Raw genomic sequence first — 17,142 nt, forward strand, 5'->3', positions numbered from 1 at the left:
ACCTCTCTCTCTTTTACAGCCTGTATGTCTCTCACCAATTTACATAGCTTTTATGTATCGCTATGTATCACAGGATAGTGTGTACTGGCGATAGATTTTCTCTTTTTTTTCTCATGGTATATTTTGCTTTAAGATGTATCCAGTCTTCTGCTGTGGAAAACTAGAAAAGTGCACTTAGTGAGAGGGAGAGAGTGTGTGAGAGAGGGAGGGAGAGAGAGGAGGGAAACCTTACCAATGACACATGGAATCAATACTGTTAGAATTTCAGCATGGTGAAAAACAGATGGTTGCTATAGACTTGTTTGATAGCTGAGTATGGGTTGTGTGTGCTTGGATATACCTCTGCTTTTCACAGAACCACACACTTTGAACACATACAGAAACAAATAAATTATACAGGTACATACATAAATGAGCAGATAGATAGAGAGATAGAGACACAGAGCGATAGCTCTTTATGCCCTTGGGGAAATTTCAGTTTCACAGCAGCAGAGATATGAAGGAGTAGAAAAGGAATAATAAATGAGGAATAGATAAGGAATACAATAAATAGAAATAAAAAATACTAATAAAATAAATAAGATATATGTGCAATTATATGCATCAATATAGTATAAAACTGCAAACACAGTGCAACTACATATATACATACATATCTCAAATATGTATACATGTATGCACAGGACACTGACACACTGTACACACAACACATACAGATGGTCATAACACGCAAACGTATACTGTATACACACATTGATAGACAATAATCCAGCATCTTACATCTGTGTGTTGTTGGTCTTCTATAGGCCATGAATTAGTGTTGCACAGTATACTGATACTAGAAAGGTATCACAATACCCTGCTGTTAAAAACGGTACTATACCCCATTTTATTAGTACTGGTACTTTAAGAATGACGGTGTTTTAATAAGATCTGTATTTCCTATGAGTTGCGCTGATGTGCGATAGCGGTGCAGCGTATGTGTGCAGCACTCTGCTTCCACTCCCTGCAGGCATAGTGGGCATGCCAACAGTTTTTATTTCTTTCATATACACGCTGCAGCTTTCATGATGACAGAACGAGAGACATGGCTGCAAGTGCAAGTGCTCTTGCCGACCGTTCACGGCTTGTTGACAAAGCAGTCGCACAGAGCGAAATATGGCATTCTTTCACTTACATAGCCGACAGTCAGGGCAAGCCCACACGCACCACAAAGCCTGTCTGTAAAAGATGTTTTAACCAGGCAGACCAAGATAGCCAACACGTCCAACTTGGCAAAGCATCTTGGCAACAGACATGCCGACCTGTTCAAGGAATTCAAAGAGCGACAGGTTAGCGAATGTGATAGATAATATAATTACATGCCCTCAAATATCGGGCAAATATCCGAGTATGGGCAATTAAGGGCAATGATAACTGTTTAATTTGGCTTGAACTTTTTAGCTAACTTACCAATGTGGCAAACATCTCTATATGCAAACACAACATTCACGCTGGTAACGTTAACGTTAACTTGCAAGCTGCTAAAAATCAGGTGTTCACAAGTATGCAGATCAACAACACTAGTTATAAATGATCAATATATGTTATTCAATTACCTATGTTCTAGGTTTTTGCCATGGTATCATTTCAGTATCAGTATTGAGATATTTATATAGTCAGATATCATATCGAAGTCATAATTTTGGTATCATGACAACACTAGTATGAATCAATGAAAAGCAGTAAACAGGTTGAATTGAAAGCCTGTAAGGGGTGATGCATAAAAACTTCATCCAAGGTGAAGGACTTCAGAGGGAGAGACATCAGCTGAAGGCTGAACATAAACAGCAGGCAACAAGGTTTAGGGAGGCCTAGGAAGGCAGTATTCAGCTGAAAATTTGTATTTTTTCATCGTCCAGCACAATTGACTCTGGCTTATTTTCATGACAATCAGCTGCTGCATCAACCTCATTATTTTTCTTTGAAATCAAAAATTTATCATAAAAGAGTGATTACATGTCATTGCTGTGGATATTCTGTCATCCTTGACTGGTAGAAGAAACAAAAACATGGCCAGTTTTGTCCAAGGAAATTACATTTTTCTGCTTAAAGTCAAGTTCAGACTATTTCCAACCTTTATAACAATACCCAGACATTTTTGGGGAATGCTGTATCTATCCCGTTGCCTTGTCACCATCCAATTACCAATCCTTTAGCTACCATAATAACCACTGCTCTGCATATCTAATGTTTGTATCAGGAGACTGGAGCAAGTGTTGCTAAGTTGAATCGTGTACACAGAACATTACACAGCAACCAGACAATGACCACTGTTGTGCAGTTGGTAAGGGTCATTCAGAACTCTGAGCATAATTTGCTAGTTCTGTCTGTCTACCATTCGTTGCTAACATTATGCTTTATAACTATCAAACAAAGTTACCTAGCAATCTACTGTCCTCATACTCCTGTTGGCATTAACTGTTTAAAGCCTCCTGTTTAATATTTCAGGCCCCCTCTTTTCACAAAGCTGCAGTCCACAGCACTCAGCTAACTCTTGCTCCTACTGGGTCAAAGATATACCAAAGTAAGCAATGCTAACAGGAATGAGAAATATGCATGAGTAAGTTATGGTTTAATTTAACAATGTGTTTATTCACTGTTAGCAACATAGTAATATGAATTTTTCTGTGGTTATCTAACATTAGTTGATCAAAGTGGCTAATGTAGTGTTAACTGCTAATGGTAACATTAGCTACTTAGCAGAGCTCCATGTGCATTTTTCTTTTTGTTTCTAACAATATGCCCCGGTATATCTTCATCTGCCATTGTCTATAAGCTGTGTTAACTTTGACTAGTGAGGTAAGAAGATGTTTTCTGATTTTTGAGACACCTTGGTTCTTACTTGGACACACATATTCACATATTCCCCTCAAGTCATTCCTCATTATTTTAAGTTTAAAACTCAAAGTAAAAAATGGTGAAGTGACCCTTTAATAAGAAGCATTCATGGGGTTTTAGAGTAATTATTACACATCTGTCATGCTGAAGGTGTAGGTGGGAGGCACTGAGCAACAATACTGTCATTAGTCATGTCATTAGTGGCCCTCGTTGCAAATAATGGCTTCAATTGATGAAAAATAACCTGTGTAGGCCTAGGCTCATATTGTGCATAACATGTCCTTTAAAGAAACATAATAGTTTTTCTTGGATATTTCATTCACATTAGCTCCTTGGTTGTTCAATATCAAAGAAGGTGAGTTAACCTAAATCAGAACTGGGCAGCCTTTTGTGGTAGATTGGCCTTTGTCTTTGCAGATGCCGTGGTGATCTTCTTTTTTCAACCTGTGAATGAATGTGTTGGAAAATGTGTTAGAAATCTACACTCTTCAAGTGACATTTGGACTAATTTTTCTAAGGCAGTTTGCTTCAATCTCCCCAACGTTTCTTCACTTGGTAGAGAGGCCAATACCCGTCCCTGGAGAATCAACAACACCCCTACCAGGCTGCAACAGGAAGTCACTGTAAACATGGCCTGTCAGACTCCTGGAGCCAAAAATTAGATGTTGTTGATAAACTCACTCTAGAAACCAAACAATGCATGAAAATCTTACTCTGACAGAAACTCCTACTTTTTCCCTTTCTTTTTTTTCTTTTTTTGGATCAAAATCATAGAATATAAAATTCTTTTTGAAGTTTCAACACTCAGTTTTGATCATCAAGCCCAACCAAACTGAGGTCTTTTTAAGTGTCAAGAGAGCTGACTGTTTAACCCATAAAAGGGATTATTAATGTGGTCCCTCAGGAGATAAGTAGTTGTTTTTCTCCTTGTGTACAACTTCATATCTTTACAGTGTGTGTGTGGGAAGAAGAGTTTGTAACAGTGCAGTGTACATGTGAGGATAGAAATAGCTTGAAGTCAGCAGTCTCATGGCCTCTTATCCAGAAATTCATGTATACATAACTGTAGCTTCATTCACTTTATAGGATTCACTCCTTCCTTTAATTTTTTCTTGGCCCATTGTGGTATGCGTGTAGGTGTGCATATGCACATGTTTTATCTATTGGTCCTGCTCTCATTTCATGCTTATGGCACAAAGTCCCATCGCCCCTTCCCTTCGTTGCTTTTCTCAATCTCAGTAATCAAATGCATTAGTATCAATATTGCATGGGGAAACGAGCTCAATTTGAAGCTTGACCATGTCAAAGTGAGAGTTCTTGATAGCCAGTGACTGCCAGCACTCAGTGGAAATTGTGCCGCTATTTTGGCTGTAATTACTGAAGCCTGGCGACTGGTTAATATTTGGAGTGATGGGCAGCTTTCACAGGGGAATAATGTTCAAGCCTATAAATGTATTCATCGCCCATCTGTGGGAATAGTCTAGAGTTTAATGAATGGACTTTGTTACTGTTTGGTTGTCAGGTTGAATCCAAACATTTAGCAGCACTTATTTCAATGCATTTCTTCACATTAATTTGCTTAAAGTAGTATTAAGTGTTAAATGTTAAGCACTTTTTGTCCACTAGAGGGCAGAAAGAATCCTTGTGATGTTATTGGGTTATAAGTGCTTATGACAACATATTAGCAAATACTGAAAGAAAGGGCATTCCATTGGAGTTGCACCTGAATATAAATCCATTATATGTGGTATAGGTACTGCTTTCACTTTTCAAATGTGCCTTGCCTACATCTTGTGCAAGATTAACAATTATATATTGCTATTTTGCTAATTTGCTTGATTTCCCTCAGAAATTAGTAAGTTGTTGCAGTTATCCTATTGACATTGAAATCCGCAAAACAGGACCATTAGCAGTTTCCTCTCGATCACAGCCAATAATGTGCAAGCAGCTGGGGTAATGGTGAGGGTTTATCAATCGATTGGCCTCTCTGCTAGCATCGCCAGAATGCTAAATACTCCATCTTTCCTCTGCCCATTTCTACAGGCAAAGTGATGAATGCTTTTAGCGAGAGTTGACAGGTTTTCCCATGGAGGTGCTAATAGTAGGAGAAACATGCTGTGCTTTCCATATTATGCCTTCCTTTTGACCCAAGGACTGCTTTAGTGACATGTTGGCATCTCTGTTTACAGCAGCATTTGCTCTCAAGGTTAAAATTTTGCTTTAGTGGAGTTTTAGCTTGCCTAATCCCTCAGGGATTAAAAAAAATATGTTTAGGCACGTATATATCTTTCTATCTAAACTTGTCTAACTGTTCTCTATCTTCTATTACAGTTCAGAAAGGAACGCAGCATTGAGCTGCGTAGACAGTGTCTATGGTTAAACTGGAGTCCACACATAGCCTTAGGTTATGTTTGGTGAGGCCATTCAACAACAATAGCTGTTGTAATTATGTTGTGAAGTTTGTATAGCAACCAGAGGTGGAGATAGAAACCATGCCCTAAGAGGAGGGCCATAAATCATAACCTAGGCATTTTGTGAGCATAGGTAGAGTAATTCCCTACAGGCTTGGCGAGATTCCCTCTACCTAGACCAATGTTTACAGTCAGAACAATAGTGGCATCATTCAGAAGTCCCCTAGACAATTTGATACTCTGCTATTCTCTCTCTTCATGTTTCTGTATTTCCCTCAGTTCTCACCAATGACATCACCTGCCCCCTGGGCCAAGACAAAATGAAAAAAAAAAAAAAAACCACAACAAACATGGATACACATGTTGGTCGTGTGTGTATAGTATTGTGTTGAAAGATGAGCTGAGCTTCTGAAAAACTCTCTTTTCTGGCATGGCGTCGCCACAAAAGACCCATTGTTGATCTCTCCCTTTGTATTTTTGTAAGTGCACATGTATCACGTGTTCTTGAATTTCTCGGTTTGAATTACAAAGTATGTTGAAAAAAACGTCTGTTCAGAGGCCAGTAGCTTTACACTGTATGGGTGCTTCTGTGTTTATATGGGTTTTACTGTATCATTTATGGTATTATTTCAAGTGTGCCTGCTGCTGCATGTGTTTCATCTAGCCAGTTGAAGAGCCTCGTAGGTGTAGCTATGAAGGGTGGGGCACTTGTGTATGCTTGCCGCCTGAGGTGCTTGGTTACACTGCAATTAGCAGTTCATTTCTGCCTCTCACAAGGCCACAGTCATAAATATAGTTCTGTCTAAAAAAATAAAAAATATATATGAATAAGTAGGCTATTCAAGCGATATAGTTTATATACTATATATCCATCCCACTGGTATAGTTTGCCTCGTAAGTGGTCTTTCACTTTTTTTTAATCTAAGTGCTTCTGATCCTAATTTTATCTGAATGATAGAGATTGTAACTGTCAGTTATGCTATTTTTTAAGTACATTCAGTTCACATTTCAGGCACTGAAGCTCTTGTCAAAAGCAACTTGCAGTGAAATAGCACGTAGGGATTTTATGAAGTGTTCAGTGGCAATTTGAAAGTAGCTCTTTCGTGGATCAAATCTGTAAACCTGTGTTGACAGAATATTATATTTAACCTCTAGGTTACCTAGGGAAAAAAGTTGCTTTAGGGCATCTACAATGTACTGCACACTGTCTAAACAGTTTATACTATAGTACCCTGTTAACCACCCAGTGAGTAGGTAATTAATCTCACTTCTGGAGAGTTGCCCTCACCCCTCATGTAGGCTCAGCTGAGTGGTAGCATCCCTGGAGCTGGAAAGAGTTCAGTGTATTAAACAAGGACACTAAAGCAGGGCAGATGCTTGCTAACACAGAACCTTGAACCTTGGTCCTGTGATCTGGGTCCTGTGAGAATGGACAGTTGTTGTTGTTGTTGTGATGCTGTGTTCACTGATTGATTGCTGACACAGATATTACCTTCTGTTGAAGTGTCCTTGAGCAAGACGCCGCACCTTTTCGCTCTGGATAAAGGTTTTGATGAATGGCATACATGTTAAAAAATGGGGAAAGAAATTGACTAACTCATTAAATTCTTGTCAAGGATCTCTCTCACTTATCCTTTCCTTTGTCTCTTTATTCACGTCTTTTTAATTAAAGAGTATGTATAACCACATGGTGGTGGCTCTGTGCTGCACTAGACATATCAATGAGTGTGTGTGTGTGTGTGTGTGGTGGGAGGTGTCCCTGGTCTCTCTGTGTAGCTTGGGGGATTAATGGCAATTTGACTAAAACAAAGAGACTGTGCCTGGAATATCATTGGGTGCCTGTGTAATTACAAGGCAATGAGACAAGATCAGGCGATTAGAAAAGGAAAAAGAAAGAAAACAGTGACTCCCCTGCTAATTTAGGGATGAGAGAAGATGCTGGTTGCAAGATCGGGGTTTGAGGGTGTGTGACACTTTGCTTCCAGTAGTGTCACCAACACGCTATTACCTTCCTTCCATTTATGTGTCAGCAGAAATGAGAGGTTGTGAAAAGTGCAAGCAGACTGGACCTACTCTGAGTGTTCTTCTGTCTGTGCCTCAGTCACATGTCCTGTCAGGGTGGACAGAAAGCGCCACCTTTTCACTGCAAGTGGCTCTGGCTAAGAGCATCTGTCAAATTCTCAGAAGTTAAACATACAGTGGAATAGATAAATCTTAAAATAAAAAAAATTCTAATGTTTCCTGTCTTTCTTTGTCTTTTCTCAGAGTGCCAAGCCGTTCTGCGTGAAGACCCCAACCTTCCCTGCGCAGTCGGGGCCTCGGCTCTCCAGCCATTTCAAAGATAAGTCCCACCCCACCCCTCCCTGCCCCCCTTCCCTACTGGAGCCAAGATGGCCATCGGCGGCGCCCCTCGCCTCTCCTTGCCACTCCTGCTGCCTGTCACCACGCTGCTGCTATCACTGCTGCTCACCGGCTCCCACGCCTTATGTAAGTAATCAACTAATTGACTAGCCGTTGCATATAACTTCATCAGTGTTCCAACGTAGAGCCCTTTATGGATTCATCGTTCATATCTGATCTACTGGTTAGAATATCGCAGAGAGGTGGAAGATGGCAAGTTAGCAAAGCTTTTAAGAATATTAGAGTCCTTCATAAAGTCATAGATATACTTTGGTTGCTTTTTTCCTTTTCAGTTTTCCATTTCAGTTTTCTTTTAGTGAGCATGTAAAGACATGCATTACTGTCTCCAGTTGTTGATATCACATTTTGGAAAGGCTGTCTTCATTCTCAAAAGGACTGTAGTTTATAGGAGGTCTCTAATTCTGCCTCAGCCAAAGAAAATAAGAATTTCAGTACAGCGTCAAGAGCTGTCCTTCTGTATAAATCGTCTTCCATAACTTTCTATGTTAGTAACAGAGGAACGTCAGTAGTCTCTTATCCCACCCTGTCAACTCCTGCTTAGGATTTGTTCTGCACCATTTCCCCGTTAAGATGGGCTTAGAGCAGCATTAAGAAGACAAAACAAATAGGAGGCTCTGCAGAGAAATAGAACAAGAGTGATGGCGAGGTGGGGAAGCTCCCCCTTGGGTTTCATTGTTTGTAAATCCTGTGCGTGTGATTGTGTGTGTGTAGGAGTAAGTGTGTTGGTGAGTATGTAAAAGAATTATATGAAGTGGTGAATCCAGATACATGTCTGTTGGAGTGTATCAGTGACAAGTTTGCGCGTGTGTGTGTGTGTGTTGTGTGTGTGCATGTGTGTTAACCCTCTGTACATAACCACACTGCAGGCAACATGTAAATTATATGTTTGCCTCAGTGGTTTTGTGCATGTGCTGTATGTGTCTATGCAAAAACAACGTTATGAAATTGTCTCCTTTTGATTGGATATAATGTTATCCTCCCCGTCTTATCTCCCTCTACGTGTCATTAAAACACTTCTTTGTCACTTTGGCAAAAAAATAAAAACTTTGGGGAGAAAAATAACTGTATAACTAGTTCAAGTTAAAGTTTCTTTCTTCATATAAAACTTAAATAAATAACAAGACAAATTTGTAACAGTGTTTTACACAAGAAGAGCAGGTATACACACATACACCTTTTACGCACACAAATCAGCAAAAAACATTCAGCTGTTACATTCAACCAATTATAAAAGTAGATCAAGCTTCATAAATAACAGAACATATATCAAAATTTAAAAAATCAGTCAACATTCAGTGTACAAGAAAAACAGAACATTTTAAGATGATGCTTAAAATTATGAACAGGTTCAGCCAATGTGACGTTTCAGACAAACTGTTTTTGAGGACAGTTGACGTTGAGAAGTGCTTGATTTGTCTGTCTACCTTGGGTAATTTGCAAGATAAATTGCATTTTTCACCTCTTCCTCTCTGTTCCTCTCAGTTTCTGACATTCTGTAAGTGTATTCTTAGCGGCTCTAGATAACATGAGGAGGACTTGATTTTTCTCATGTTGCAACAGAGCTGTCTACTTTTGATTGCATGGTGGTTTGAGTGTCTGGTAGCATAATTCAAGTGTCTTTCAGCTCAGCTGGCTGAAAACATCTGAAATTGCACTCAGACGGATGTCAAACCAAGTTTGTTCTCCTCTTTTTTGCCTTTTTTCTGTCTCACTGAGTGTAGAGAATGCAAGGCCACACGCTCATTGTCAAAGGGAAAGTTAAAGCAAAGGGTCAACAGCCCCTGCTCTTAACATGTTGCATATGAAAATGGTTTGTTTCATGTTCTCATGTTGACTTCACTTGCCCACTTAGGACTCGGTTTTTCTCCTCTACTTGAACTCATTCACAGCAACTGTTTGCTCACCCTGGTTTAAATAACATTCAGTGCAGTCTGCTTCATCTTTGATGGAGATTAGCTTTTCCTCTCTCTCTCTCTCTCTCGCGCCTTACTCTCTCTCTCTATCTCACACATACACACACACAAATACAAATACACTAACAGCAGGGCTCTCTCCCCATCTGTCAGTATCTGCCTGTCTTTGTCTGCTCTGCCTGTGGATATGATTGCTGTTTTTGTCAAGCTCTCTCACTCTGTCTTCTTGCTCTTGTTCACTTTATTTCTTGTCCTCGCCCCCCTCCTGGCCACACACACACACACACACACACACACACACACACACACACACCCCTCACCCTCTTCTCATCTCTTTTGGGGGTACACAGCATTGCCCCACCATTATGTCTGGAAATATATGCACACACTTACAGACTACCTTATTTTTCTCTCTGATTGTCTTTCACACCCACATGTGCACACACACACACACACACACACACACACACACACACACACATACACACGCACACACACACACACACCAATTATATTCACTCCCACCTGGTGGACTGAGAGGACTGGGGGGAAGAACCAACCCCCCACCGCATTTCAACTCTCTTTCTCTCTCTCACTCACTCACACACACACACAAACACACGTGCACACACCCACACACAGTGGATGCCACCCTTTTGTAGAAAAGCCCAGCTAAAAGCATGATGTCATCCCTTTCTCTCACATCCCTCCCTCTATCTCTGCCCTCCGTTCCTTTCCATTTACACTCATAAATCATAGTGAGAAGGAGACATTTTTAATCAAAAGAGAAAGAAAGATAGCTCAATAAATCCCAACGCCCAACCGCAATAATGCATAGCTCCCTGTTTGTGTGTGTATGTCTATATTTGACTGCATATTTGCATGAATTTGTAAGCAGACGCATGCATGTGCTGTATGTGTGTAAAGGCTGAATTATATTAATGTGTGGAATGTCATAGCATTGTCGTAGGTGGCTATAGAATATTGGGTTGAGTTATAGATCTATATTGATGGTTGTGGCACAGCTGTAAAACTAGATAGTCAAGCCTTCATTTTAGACGAAAAACCCAAAGTAATTGTGTTTACATGTGATATTCATTCCTTCCTCAGCCCTGTCTTCCAATCGTCCATGAATAACAATAAATTTAAAATTTAAACAATGAGCAAATACTAAACTATGTGCAGTGTGCACTGCCGATGTACAAAAATATGAAAATAGATATTTAGTCAAACCTACTAAATGATCTCATACTCACAATGGCAAACTCATAATTAGTGATAACATCCCAGTACCAATAAAAATTAAAGAATAAACCACCACCATCTATTCCCATTTGTGTGCAGTCATATTCATTAAAATTTTTTGCTCCAAAACATTTGCAGTCAAATGAGTTCATAGTGTATCTCTTAATGGAAGGAAATCAAAATGATTCATTTATAGAATTTATGCGGTTATGAGTTGCTACCTGAGGTGCTTTTTAGTCATGATTAAAGGAAAAAAACAAAAGAAACAAAAAAAAGGTATAATATAATTCAGCATAGTAGAAAGCACAAACACTATGATTAAAAAAAAAAACTTAATCAAACACAGCAGTCCAAAAGTGTGTTTGATTTTTCACTATGGTTGTTTCTGACATCCATAGGGAGGCTGATTAAAATTTGTCAGTGAATAATGAAAGTTTAGGTTCTTACTGATGTTGTTATAATCTAGTAATCTTAGTTTTTTTGATTTATGAGCTATAGGGCTGAAAGAGTTGTCATGGTGTTCAAAGCCTCATACCCCAAAGCCCTCGTCATGTGACATGATTTTACTGAACACACATACACAGGTTACCATGCATAATTTTTCTTTGTTTTGTTATGTTCTCTAGTTATTCTTTTGGAGCTGATAAAAGTGCAACAGAGAACCAGTAACCTATTTCTTTTATGGAGGAAAGCCTTGTCCGATATTTCCATGATTGTTCCCATTATTGCCTCAGGTTTTTAAAAGTTCTTACTTACTTTTCTCGAGTGAAGTGACACTATCTCGCACATTTTTTCTGGCCTTTCACCTCCTTCTTACTCATTCCTCCTCTTTTCTCTTGGTCTTTTGGATTCCTCAACAGTAGAATTCTTGGCAAAGTACTCCTAATAGTAATTGGCCAGAACTCATGGTGATGGGGTGAGGGTGTTCAATTATTTATATTCCTTTGAAGCTGCCAATTGGAAAAAAAAATGAAGCCCCTTAGTGGAGTTGTTATTTTCTTGCTCTTGTTCGCTACATCTTTGTCTCTCTGTTTCTCTTTCTTTCTCTCTCTCACACTCCTTATCTTTTCCACTCAAATTATGTTTGAGCCAACACTGTCAAGTTAATTCTGTCAAATTCAATTTCATGTGCACCCAGCTGTTTCATGCTTGGCCCCGTACTTTGCTCTATCCACTGTTTTTCTCTTAAATGAGAAGAAAACAAGTTAATTTTTAATTGAGTTACAGGCATGAATCCCTGCCTCAAGTAGCCTGTTGGCACTGCTTGCACTCTGAAGGTTTGTTATACATAGCTGTACACTCACAAAATGGTAGAGGGCAACAGCAAGAAACCATCTTTCCTTCTCCTTAAGTGTTCTTTAATTCATTCACTATGGAGTGTAAGGTATTCTCCAATCAAAAATAAAATATGTGTCTTCTCATAGGCAATTTGGGGGTTGTGCAACCAAAGAAGGCAAAAACCAAAGCAGTTCAATTTATCACCATTTGCAAAGTTGTTGCGTGTTTCACGTGAGGGCTTTAGGTGTATGTGCTGTTAAAATGCTTGATTGCTCTATAAGATGGCTGAACAGTGTTGACTTTAGCCCCAGTTACATGATTTATAATGCTGACAGAACAAACAGCCAATCAACAGTGCAGCTCTAGCCCATATGGTTACCAAGAAGTCATAGGACAGCATACAACCATCAAATTGGTTCAGGGAGATAAAACACTGTGATAGCAATATATAAAAAAACAGTCAGTGTATTATATTGAAATGTACCTCTAAAAACACTGTTTTGGTCAGCACAATGGATCAAATAGCCGTCCCCCAAGCTTACAGTCACAGTGTGGGTGGTGCTTATCTTCTTTTTTTGCCATCATCTCTCTTTTTCACTCTCTTTTCAGTAGCATGCTCCAGCAATTTGAGCGATGTTATATGAACCCAGTTTGACAGTACAATACAAGTGATTGAAGTGCGTGAAAGGTGCTATCCTTCCATGTTTTTTTTTCTTTCTGCAGAAAGGAATTCAACACACCACCAAGGTGGCTTTTAAAATTGTAATGCCTCTGATGCTTTGATGAGCAAGTTTAGATCTTCAAAGGTTTTTGATTCCACCCCCCAAAAAAAGATATTCCTCGATGCATAACTGTGTTGGTACGATTGTTTTTCAAACCTTCAGACTGCATAGGTGGAGGCTTTTCTTTGTGTATAGCTTGACTAATATATACATGTATTTACATGTAAAGACAGATATAGTGTCTGTTTTTCAGTGTTTTATTTTCAATAGACAGATAGAAGATTGTTTTGTCTCCATTTTCTTCATTCTCTTGTCATCTGTTTTGATCAGACCTATTGTACCTTTGGCAATTGGAGGTGTCCTCTTCATTTAATGAACCAACAAGTGTCAATTGCCTCAAGCGAGTCTCTAAATGACACAAAATTGTTCCTATTTCATCTCCTCTGTGTGGCCATTTTGAAATCAGACACACTCTTAAGCTTAATATTCCTCCTTTCTCTGAGGAATCAAGCCTATTTATTTCCAATAGGCTGAAGGATACTTAATGTCTTTCACTTTTTTCTTTTGCCTTCAACAATGGTTTCAATGGGACCAATTTGTGCATATTACAAGTGTGCCACTCTTTTTAGAAATGCAGCTTTGCTGTGACAGCAGTGCGGTCGGGCAAAGTTTTTCACCTCTGGGTACTAACACTCTAGAACTTATTTTATACTGGGTTCCCACATCCTGCCACAAGTCCCTCGTGTACTGCAAAGCCTGAGCCCTGCGAGTTTGTTTGGAGTGCAGTCAACATAGATGGCACATTGTATGATGCAATGAGCAAGGGTTTGCACAAAAACATCAAGTCTCTACTCATTTCATGTACACCATTTGTGAGCTTTGAAATCTGTTTACTTAAAATGTGAAAATGATCTAATGAAGTGAAGTAATTTCATTTCATTTCATTTTTGAGAATTGTCTCAAATATCAATAATACCTTTAAGTCTTTCCACCTGTATTATAATGTTCTTTGTTCCTTGAAATTTCTTCCACTTGAGTTGTATTCAAACAGGTACAATAATCTCACCCTGTACATTCCTTAATATGTTGAAAGGAGAATAAGATTTGAAGACTCCATTTGAGGTTACAAGATGGACATTTTTCCGGTGTCACAACTGACTGCACAATCCAGGCAGTACGAACTCGCTTTATGAATCACTACGTCCACAACTGCTTGGCACCCCAACTGCCCCGAGAGCAAATCCCAATTAGCCTTTCTTCCTTATATTTTAATTGGAAAAGCAACTGTTTCATTAACCCTTGAGCTTGCACGGCCAAGGTAAGGGTTACATAGGAATGGAGCCTGACCCAAACATGCCCTGTGGAATATGACAGCAGCTGAGATTAGTTTAGACAGCACTTCTTAAAATCCTGACTGACAGAGCAGCCATGCTTATTTTAAGCACAAATTCAGACATTCGCACCTCAACCGCGCAATCACAGTATCATACATTTTTCCTTCTATCACTGGTATGAGTTAAGTGAGCTGCTCAAGAGCACCTTGGCAAAAATCGAAGATTGTTTAATATCTTTAATATAGATTTTTAAAGTTTATTAAAAGTGCAGCATATTTTGGAGCTGCTTGCAAGGTTAAGCTGATGTTATTTCATGGAAAAATTGTGTTCCAAAATCAGTTCAATGCGATGAGGATCTAATTTGAGAATACACCATGTTTACAACACGTTGTTGACTGAATGACTGACCGACTAACCCACAAAGTTGTTTGCTCCATCATTAAAGATAGAAATCGTGGCCTCTGATTAAGAAATCAGCAGCAGACTTTTTTTCTCTCCTTTCCCCTTTTATCTTTTTGTTTTTTCTGTGTCTTTTTCTTTTTTGCCTAGTACAAGTTTTTGAGTTTTTGCAACAGTCTGCTGGTCTTTGTCGGCAGTGATTGCATGTGAAAACTTCCAGACAAGACAAAGCAAGATGAGTTTAGAACAAAGGCTTGGTTTCAATAGCAATGGCACTTACACAGGCAGTCTGTGAGAATTTGTTCTGACTCATGGGATTTGGTTGTTTAGTAGTGGTCGACCGATACAGGCTTTTCAATGGCCGATGCTGATATTTAGAGAGCAGGGAGGTCGATGGCTGATATATAATACCGATGTCATGTTGTTGTAGTTTTTTTTAATAATAAGATACAAAATTGCCGCACTTAAATGAACATTTCTTTAACACTAATGTTATTGTCTGCATTGTTTCTGTTTGCTTAAGTAGAACAACTCATGAATGAATTGAGAGAGAACGAAAATTTGTAAACTTATATAAATAAATAAATAGAAAATAAATAAACAATGCTAGTGCCCACAGTAGAGCCCAGCAGCATCTCTTTGTTTTTGGTCCCAATGAACATTTATTCAGCACTAATGTATTATTCACTTGAACACAGAAAAATATTTGAAAATGAAAAAAATATGCATTGTCTCTCTTTGCTTGACTAGATCTACACTTTACTTATTATTTTAAATTTTAAAAAATGTCCACAAGTAATCTAAAACTTTTATGAATAAAAAAATAAATAAAAAGTTGTAGTGTACTAAACAGAAGCATTTTTCAGAAGATAACAGCATCTCCTTGTTTCGGAGAGAGAACGAAAATTTGTGAATACTTGGGGCGGCTGAGCAAAACTCGGGAGAGATTCGTGCAGCCACACATTTCTCCATTTTCTGTTAAGCATCATCAGGTTAGGCTAACCCTTTGTTGCTAACTTTGGAGCTAATCTCCTTCACTTTTCCAGCAATTGGAGAAACAGACATGACTTTTCTTTGTCTTGATAGATGATACGCTGTAGTCTAATCGTACATTTACATTTATTGTACACTGCCAGATTGACAACTTACTGCTAACCTTTTCCTCTGCTCCACTTGCATTCACCATCACTTTTCTGCCACTTGCACTCTCTCAACCACACACATTATGAACTGCCCTATTCCTTAAAAGGTGCTACGCTGCCAAGAGTTTCCCAGGCAACGACACAGAGGTTAACTCAGGTTTCGGAACAGACAGAACCCCCAGACACTATTGATATCCGAATGAATGGATATTTGGCATTATTTTTGGTATTAAAAAATATTTTTTGGCCTGGCGGGGGTTCTCATTGCCTTGGCAGCCCGCCAGGCCTGTGCAATTATAGGGGAAACACTGAGTCACTCAGTAGTCCCAGTTTATGAGCTGCAGGAAACAAAGTTTCTCTGCATTTTCTACATGGAGCCTGTTCCTCTTCTTCTCAGAAATGGTCCCAGAAATGGTGGGAACAGAAGAGGGTGGAGGACAGAGAAATTTTCTTGCCAGTTGTACAAGAAGGCTTAAGAGGGTTTTGTTCTGTTTCCACCATTCCAGTGGCAGATCAGTCATTCTGTAAATCACCGGCTCCCGGACGTCATGGTTCAGCTCATCAGAGATGTCCCCTGCTGCAAAGACATGACCCTTGTATTGAGGATCCAGCAGTGTTGCCAGCACCAAACATTTGGTCTCCTCAATCTTGGAAAATCTTTTCTCCAAACAAACACTGTCTCTAGCAGTGCTTTGATTCCCCTAGTAGTGGGACCTTCTGCCTGAAGCAGCATCTTCAGCACTACAATGTTTGGGATGATGCAGGAGACAGAGGCCTCTGCCTTGCTCATCCAAGTGTCACTTCTTCAATAGGGTCCAGTGTCTTGATCAAATTTGAGATGATATCTAATTGTTCTGTAGTTGGACATGTAAACTCCCCATGTTCTCCTGCATATACCTTCAGGGAACACTTCTGCTCCAGCATCGTCTGCAACATGTGCAGAGTGGAGTTGCAGCGGAACAGCTTGAATGATCCCATGCTGGGGGAGGCCCAGGTCTTCTTGAAAGGCCCTCAGATGCTGTTTTGGTAGCACAGAGTGGTTGAAGTGTGTTGCACATGTCTTCAGCTTGCTGATATTGTCCCCCACTGCTTTCTGACTGCTGATGCCCTCGTTTACCACAAGCTGCAATGTGTGTGCACTGCAGCTGAGGTCCGCTATCGCTGCCAGTCTGATGCCTTTGATCATGTTTGCACCACTGTGTCTGAGCACAAGCACCACTCTTTCTTGGTTGATATGCCAATGGCCCATCATGTTAAGAAACAGCTTGCTGATGTAGTCTCCAGTATGGGAGCCAGACATGGCCTCAACATTTAAGACTACCTGCTTCTTTTCCCAGTCTTTGTCTACAATGGCATGTTAGACTCATTAATGATTCAGCTTCTACAGACCAGTCTGT

General features: G+C 39.5%; 1 protein-coding gene across 9 annotated transcripts in view; it reads left to right on the top strand.

Annotated features, from left to right (window-relative positions):
* The window catches only part of ptprsa (protein tyrosine phosphatase receptor type Sa), a 256,970-nt gene that overhangs the window by 103,217 nt on the left and 136,611 nt on the right, over positions 1-17,142 (top strand). For all 9 annotated transcript variants that reach the window (XM_044362157.1, XM_044362156.1, XM_044362162.1 and 6 more), the window contains one exon: positions 7,557-7,778. In XM_044362157.1, the coding sequence (XP_044218092.1) occupies positions 7,682-7,778 (97 nt within the window). In that variant the 5' untranslated portion in view covers positions 7,557-7,681. The remainder of the gene's footprint in view (positions 1-7,556; positions 7,779-17,142) is intronic.

Source organism: Thunnus albacares, chromosome 9, assembly GCF_914725855.1.
Source record: "Thunnus albacares chromosome 9, fThuAlb1.1, whole genome shotgun sequence".
In the NCBI taxonomy this organism is placed as follows: domain Eukaryota; kingdom Metazoa; phylum Chordata; class Actinopteri; order Scombriformes; family Scombridae; genus Thunnus; species Thunnus albacares.